The sequence below is a fragment of the Octopus bimaculoides genome, chromosome 7 (assembly GCF_001194135.2).
Source record: "Octopus bimaculoides isolate UCB-OBI-ISO-001 chromosome 7, ASM119413v2, whole genome shotgun sequence".
Classification (NCBI taxonomy): domain Eukaryota; kingdom Metazoa; phylum Mollusca; class Cephalopoda; order Octopoda; family Octopodidae; genus Octopus; species Octopus bimaculoides.
The window spans coordinates 42,507,523-42,515,983 of NC_068987.1; the positions used below are offsets into that span (position 1 = coordinate 42,507,523).

The window sequence follows — 8,461 nt, forward strand, 5'->3', positions numbered from 1 at the left end:
TGATAGCTGCATTCCCTCGCTTTCAGTAAATATGTTGCTTAGTTTTTGGTAGTTTTTGACTTTAGTCCCTCGAAGCGTGAGGCATTACTACTCAGTTAATGCCCTTTATATAAAATTATATATATATATATATATATATATATATATTACGAAGATGTACTTGCATAGCAAGTGACCTGATCTGAGATCGTGTGCTGGAACAAAAACAATTCCAGCATGGAAGGTGTTTATAAGCCATTAAAGAAACACACAAAAACCATTAGATTAATTTCAACATTTAAATTTAATTTGCCAAAATATTTTCGTCACTTTGAGACTGCGACCTGTTCACTGACAAAATTCCATGCAGCATCTGAGAAAGTAACAGTTAGTTCAGGATATATATGTACGCATGTAAGTGTGTATGTATGTATGTATGTATGTATGTATGTGTGTACATGTATGTGCAAATGCATATGTGTACATGCGTATGCACTAGTGCATGCCTATATGCATGTATGTATGTATGTACGTTTGTACTTATGTATGTATGTGAGTATTTAGGTAAGTGTGTAGATGTGTCTGCGTGTGTGTACATGTGAACGTTTGTTTATGTACTGATATGAGTCTGTTCAAGTTGTATACATGACTGTTACTTTGTTGAAGGTTGTATACACACATATACATACATATGCATATACATATAGACACATGTGTGTATGTGGGTTTATCCCTCTCACCACCGTCTACACTACAAACTAACAAAATGCTGAGTAATTAATAGTGATAGTGTCCCTCTGTTTACCATTTTAGATGGGATTGGTGTCACTGAGGATTATGCATCTTTGCCAGATAATCACACGATAGAAGCAGTTAAGATGAAATCTATTTACCCAGACAGCTCTATTTCACTACTCATTGATTGTTGTTAATGTCGTTCTTCTTGAAGTCACACACCTGGTTAACATCCCAATGCACTCTTTTACCTACACAGACATGCCTGAGCTTATATTCATTTAGTGCAAGCTACTGCACATACTCAAGACATGATTGATACTTTCATCTCCTTTCCTGCAGATTCTACACTCACTGTTTAACTGAGTTTATAGATCTTTACTTGTGCCACATTCATCCTCATGGTTTGTTCCTGAGCAACTATAATTTTCCCTTCAGTCCCCTGTTTCAGGTTCCTGACTATCTACCAAAGCCAGTGTACTTTACTTCCAACCTCCTTAGTTTGTTGCATGAATTGGCCATGTAATTTCATTTCTTTCCATTTGCTTGTCATGTCAGTTATGTGAGTTCAAATTTTGTTGGGGTTGACTTTGCCTTTCATCCAAATGGGGTTGATGAAATAAGTACCAGTCAAGCACTGGGGGTCAATGTCATTGACTTGCTCCTTCCTTCAAAACTGCTGGCATAGTGCCAAAATTTGAAGTTATTATTGTTCTTATTATTTTATTTTATCATGAATGATATAGTGTAAAATATTACTCGTAATATTGGTTAATAATATTTACCCATAGTCTTTTGTATGTATTCTTCTATAAATATTTGTCATTGACAGAAGTTTTATGTTGTTATCTGTTCATGTGCAGTTAGCCAAGTGAACGAACATTTAAGAGAACCTAGATTTGATTAGCTTTGCTTTTCTTTGACGACATAGTTTACCATGTAAAACAATGGATGAAAATGTGTGGTAAAGTTTAAATAGTGAACACTTGTATCCATGTGGTAGTTTAGTCTGTTAATTAAAATTGAATGTTCTGGTAATAGTTATAGTTGAGTGGGAGAAAGAGTGAATTAATCAATGGGATGAAGCTCTAATTCAGCAGGATTCACTAAGTGTGGATCAGGTAGTTAGGATGTTACTTTTTTGTCTTACATTCTTGACCTGGTTGTGGAAGAGGGAGACCCAGGAAGACATGGAACAAAGTCTTGATGGCCGATCTCAAAACGCTGAATCTTATGAAGGAGATGAGAGAGGAGAGATATGTGGTGCATTGCTGTACTTGAGAAGACCTGTCCATCACAATAGAATTGTGATCCTAAAACCAAGGTGCTATGTAAAAAGCATTGGTGTGGGTGCTGGTACCTTGTAAAAAGCATTGATGCTGATGTCATGTAAAAAGCACAAGTAATGGTACCACATAAAAAGCACTAGTAATGGTGCCACATAAAAAGTATGCAGTACATTGTAGAGTGGTTGTGTTAGGAAGGACATCCAGCCATAGAAACCAAGCCAAAACAGACTATGGGACCGGGTGCAGCCCCTGGCCTTGCCAATTTCTGTCAAGTCATCCAATCCATGCTAGCATGGAAAAGGGATGTTAAATGATGATGATTTGAGGAGGATTTGATTTGAGGAAAATAACACTAGCTATAATGAGAATTTTTAAGGATTTTATTTTTGAAGGAACATGCATATCTCTGTGTATGTTGTTGACTAAACAAACTGAATTAGATACAATGACAAAACTAATGATGTGGCACAATGTGAGCTTGCGGCCTTTAAAACTATGGCCCAACCGAGATCTTGGATTGGATATGTAATGTATTGCAGAATTATTGCTCTAGCAATTGTATACCACCTTCATCCAAATGCACATAGAGCTTTATTCTTCTTCTAGTACTTCATTGACTGCCTTACTTACACTTACCCTGCACCATCCACTTCACTCATTTTTGCAAAACCAACATTTCCGTGAAACACTTTTTCAGCTGCAAACCTTAAGTATTATTATCCTTTGTCCAGTTATCCCTGAATTCCAGTGTCAAAGAAGGTTAACAACCTAAAGGAAATTGTTTTCTCTTATATTACGTTGAGGAATAATTCACAAGCGTTTTTTATTGGCAATGTGAGAAAATCGCAGCTTATTTCATATTGGTGATGTGAGGATGGGCATTGTCATGATGCAGAAGAATGGCATTTCGCCTATCTGGTCTTTTTTGCTGAATTACTTCATTGAGTTGGTGCAGTTGTTGAATGTAGAGCTCTGAATTGAGTGCTTGGTTGCACTCAAGCAGTTTGTAATGAATTATGCCTTCCCAGTCTGACCATACACAAAATATAGTCTTTTGAGGATGTTGCTTGTTTGCCAGGGCTGAGCCATTCTTTTTGCTGCTTCATATTGACACAAAGGCACCAGTTTTCATTGCCAGTGACAATGTGGTAAAGAAAACACTGAGCAATGTCGAGCAAGCAAGCTGCCAACGATTGTGGAGTGTTGGTTTTAGTTGTTTTCATCCAAAGTGTGTGACACCCAAGTGTCAAGTTTCTGAACCTTGCCCATTGAGTGAAGGTTTTTGATCACAATTCACCTGCTCCACCAATTCTCTGGTTGTTTGACATGGATTTTCATAAAGAAGTTGATTCAATTACTCTTCATTGAACTCAATTGGTCGACCAGTGTGTGATCCATCCTAGAGGTCAAAATTCCCATTTTTGAAGCACGGAAACCAATGGTAGCTGGTACTTTGAAGCATTGCTCCTTTTCCATTCACAGCACAAATCTCAGGAGCAGCTTCAGTGGCCTTAACACTTTGATAGATGCAAAAAGTAAATGGTGTTGAAAATACTCAGTTTTGTCCACTTGACATTCCATTTTATTGATCTGGAAATACACAAAAATCAATAAAATCAAAAAATCAAAACACACTTTCTTCTAGAGCAAAAAATTCTCTTTTGAATAACACAAAACATTTTGCCAATGTATTTTATTTCTGTGTGCCCTTTTAAATTTGAAAAAAAGTGCTCTTGAATTATTCCTCAATCCAATAATTCCATTCACATCTAAGACATTTCACAAGAATATTAAATTGGCTCCACTTTATGACAGGTAGTTTATTTAATTTATCTCAGAAGGCTGTTGAAAAGAAAAGTTGACTTCAGGAGAATTTGAACTCAGAAATAAGAGAGTGTAATTAAATGACATAGGCACTGTCCAGTGATTCATTGGTTTTGAAAATCAACATCTCAGATATGTGTGTATATACACACACACACATATATATTTACATACACAAATATACCTTATTTACACACACACATTATATCAATTATTATTATTTGAATCAAACTGTCTCAAATAATAATAAATGTAACTCTTACTAAGTGTATTGAGTGCCTTTTTCTTTCATTTGTTCACTCACTGAACACTCATAAGACTTATTTTATAGTTATACATATAAAAACCAGCTTTTAGTCAAGAAGAAAAATGTGCAACATGGTATCATGAACAGTTTACCAACATATCACATGTCAAATATTTTATTGTTAATGACATTAATAACTACCTTATTCTCTAAATTAATCTGTATAGCATTATATATATATATATATATATGTAATCTTCCAGTTTAGGGAGGTAAAAAAAGTAAATAAAAATACAAGGGAAATACCATATGTGTGTGTATAATATATATATATTGTGTGTGTATAATATATTTATATATGTATATATATATATATATATATATATATATATATATATATATATATATATATATATAGACATAGGGTAAAAATTAATAATTAATTGATAATTAGTAATTTTACTAAGTAACTCGGTGTGTTAAAAACCATTATCGGTAAATATATAAATACAATTTAAAATTTAGGGTTCAGCAAGTGAAGCAATACTTGCTGAACCCTAAATTTTAAATTGTGTGTGTGTGTATATATATTTGTACGCATATATAATGCAGTATATTTTCAAGGTTATATATTCCATCGTCCCAATCACAGATGTAATCGACGAATCCGAAGACGTATACACATATTAACTTGTTCAGCAAACTTCGTTTATCAATAAAGATATATACAAAAAAAAAAAAAAAATGTTCCTATACTACAGTTTTTCTAAAGCTCCGAGTATCAATCAATTAATCAATTCATCATAATTCAAATATCAATATATTACATAAGCAATCAGAAACATTATGTAAATAGGGTGATCCATCGCTTGCCTGGTTGAAAGCTAAGTTTTCGCAGTCGAAATGAACTAGAATTTCTTCCGTCCAACTGCTGTTAATCTAAATTTATTCCAGCTGTTCAGATTCTAGTTACAATGCTGTCATTTCTCTTTGATTTTGATATCAACACACACCAGATCCTCTAATTAACAGACATTTATCTAGTAATCCTAGTGTGGTCTGTGTAAATATAGCGGTTCTGATGTGTAGCAGGAACTATCGTCAATGATAGTGTCAGAATTGCTACCACGACGCAGAGCTTTGCTGCTTTGCATATATTTAAAAGGAAAATCGCTCAAGCAAAATCACAACAAAAACAATCCCCCCACTTTTCTTAAAATATCGATTTGACGAAACGAAACAGATAATTAAAACAATCGATTTATCCGCATATGTGGAAGGAATGCATTATTTGCTTTAGCAACATAGAAATTGAAAGATTGCAGAGTAAATGAATGTAAGGAGTCAGGTGTTGTGGGACGTAATCAAAGGGGAGACAATCATTTTTGCTTTCAGAGAATGTCACTAGGAGTGCGCGAAGCTAGATGATTGCACAGAAGCATTAACACCGCCATGATTGCTGTGTTTGAAGTGGGTGTGTAAAGATTGCAGTTTTGAGAGACATTGAAAATTAATCATGGGACTGCGACCGCTGGAATTCGCGGAATGTTTAACAGATAGTCCGTATTTTCGAGAGAATTTACACGAGCATGAAAAAGAATTGGAAAGAACAAGCAAATCTATCAAAAGCTTGATAGCTTGCGGAAAAGAACTCATTAACGCTGCGAGAAATCTGTCGAAAGCCCAGAAAGCTTTTTCACAAAATCTACAGGAATTTCGATTTGAAACAATAGGAAATCAACAAACTGATGATGAAGTAGTAATTGCAGCTTCTCTCAAGGAGTTTGGAGATTGCTTCTTAGCAATTGAGGAAGTATTTGAAAGAATGCTAGATAAAGCAAAAGATATGTTTTTGGCCCCTTTGGAAAGGTTCCGTAAAGAAAACATTGGAAAAGCTAAAGAAGAAAAGAAACAGTTTGAAAAACAAACATCTAAATTTTGTGCTTCACAAGAGCGCTATCTCAACTTGAAACCGAAAACTAACGACACTACATTCCAAGAGGCTGATGCAGCTCTTGTTTTGGAAGGTAAGCATTTTTACCAAGCATCCATGAAATATGTTCTTTTATTACAAGAAGTGCAAGAGAAAAAAAAATTTGATTTTGTCGAAATTATTCTTACATTTATATCTAATTGGTTAACTGTTTACCATCAGGGCCATGAAGTGGCTAAAGAATTTAAAACTAACATGAGTGACCTGCAGCTACGATTGCAGAACACGCGAGAGAACTTTAATAGTACTAGGGATGAAGCGGAACTTTTGATGAATAAAATGTTGGAGACCAGAGGTTCTCGTGGTGAGTTTACTCTGGCCCCTAAGGACTGTACTCGACAGGGTTACCTCTTTCTCATGGAGAAAAAAGCTCTTGGTACTAACTGGACGAAATGCTACTGTCGCTATTTCAAGGAACATAAAACTTTCTCTATGATTCCCTATAATCAAATGGTTGGCAAACTCAGTCAACCAGAAACAGGGATTCTTATGTCTTGTATAAGGAGAGCATCTGATTCCATTGATAAACGATTTTGTTTTGATATAACTATTTCTGACAAGCCAACTGTAATCTTTACATTCCAAGCATTGTCCGAAGATGATCGACACTTATGGCTCGATGCTATGGATGGAAAAGAACCTACCTATCAAACTCCCAGCAAAACGTCTGAAGAGACCTATATTTTGGATAGCATTGGGTTTCAGTTTATCAATAAATGTATCGGTTCTATAGAGAGAAGAGGCCTGACAGACCAGGGTCTCTATAGATTGGTTGGTGTCAACTCGAAAGTAAACCGACTCGTTAACATGGGACTTGATCGTCGAAAAGCTGATAAGCTTTGCTTAGATGACACTGGAACCTGGGAAGTGAAAACAATCACCAGCTCCATTAAACATTATCTTAGATCTTTACCAGAACCTTTGATGACCTTCCGTTTGCACGAGAATTTTATCACTGCTGCCAAACGTGAGTCTAAACTTTTGCGATTTCATGATATACATAGTCTTGTACATAAGCTGCCTCAAAAGAACTTCAAAATGTTAGATTTGCTATGTAGTCACCTAAAAAGAGTTTCAGACAAGAGTGATATCAACCTTATGACTGTTGCCAACCTCGGCGTGTGTTTCGGACCAACTCTAATGCGGCCCGAAGAAGAGACTGTGGCCGCTATAATGGATATTAAATTTTGCAATATCGTCATTGAAATTTTAATAGGAAACTATGAAGAGATTTTCAAACAGACACCTGTAGATATTGGACTTTTAGATGATCTGGAGGATTGTAAATTGTCACCTGCTGAGAGTACAACTACCACAAAGACAAGCTTGGAAAATCAAGCTTTGCCTTCAGGTACCTCTAGTCATGGAATACCTCCATCTCCTGTTTCTGCGACACACTATAGCAATGTATCATCAACTGTTAATTCAAGTCCTGGTTTGCCTAAAAGTGGACCCTTCGCTGATCATGGCTCTCCAAAATGTGCAGCTCCTGTTGTGATGCGATCGCATAATTTACCAAAAACTAGATACCAGGGTATTGGACACGGTCATCTGAGTCAAGTTGGTGCTGCTATTGGTGGAGTTCATATGACGGGTCACGATCCCAGTCGTGGTAGCAGTACCAGCGGGAGTTCAGAATCCTTGAATTCTTACAAATCCCCTTCGACAAACCCTTCGCCTCAATTGGATTCTAATCGTAGAGGCCCTATTATGCCTGCAATGTTTACAAGTGCCCCAGCATCTGCTTTCTCTGGATCCAAGATTCAGACTCTTGGCGATATTGGGACGTTTGGCAGTATTAAAAGGCGTAACGCCACTGAGTCGTATGCTGGTGGTGGAGGAGGAGGCAGCGGCGGCTTGAGTGTTGGGGGAGGTGCTTTACGTTCGTCGATGCACAGTGGCACGACTAGCAGCAACGTTGGGCTCCTTCCAGATTCATCTTCTGCCATGTCTAAGTCTATGACTGAACAGCGCTTACGTACTGTTCGAACTCTTTACAACTGCCAGGCAGAAAATGATTCTGAGTTGTCTTTTCATGCCAACCAATTCATCTATCAGGTGAAACCATCGCAGGAAGCTTGTTGGTTAGAAGGGACACTGGATGGTGTGACAGGGCTTATACCTGAGAATTATGTGGAGTATGTTGATTAGTTCTGTTTGGCTTATCCTTGACGGGCTGACTGGCATTCTCTCTCATTTTTTAAAATCTTGTTCATATAAAATGTTCTCAGTTTCAGATTTTTATGAAAGGTAGAAGGAATGTTAACACCGTTCACTTTTTTTTATATCTATTATCGTCAGCAATGTTTTAAAAATAGCCTTAAAACAAAATTCAGACAATCTTAATGCAAAGTGATATTTTGCTTAGTATGCATATATATATATATATATATA

The 8,461-nt window shown here is 36.3% G+C and overlaps 1 protein-coding gene across 1 annotated transcript; it reads left to right on the forward strand.

Annotated features, from left to right (window-relative positions):
- The first annotated feature begins 5,296 nt into the window (after positions 1–5,296).
- LOC106881908 (rho GTPase-activating protein 26) lies at positions 5,297–8,436 on the forward strand. The gene has a single exon (XM_014932427.2). The coding sequence runs from the start codon at positions 5,591–5,593 to the stop codon at positions 8,216–8,218; it is 2,628 nt and encodes an 875-aa protein (XP_014787913.1). The 5' UTR covers positions 5,297–5,590; the 3' UTR covers positions 8,219–8,436.
- The last annotated feature ends 25 nt before the right edge of the window (positions 8,437–8,461 follow it).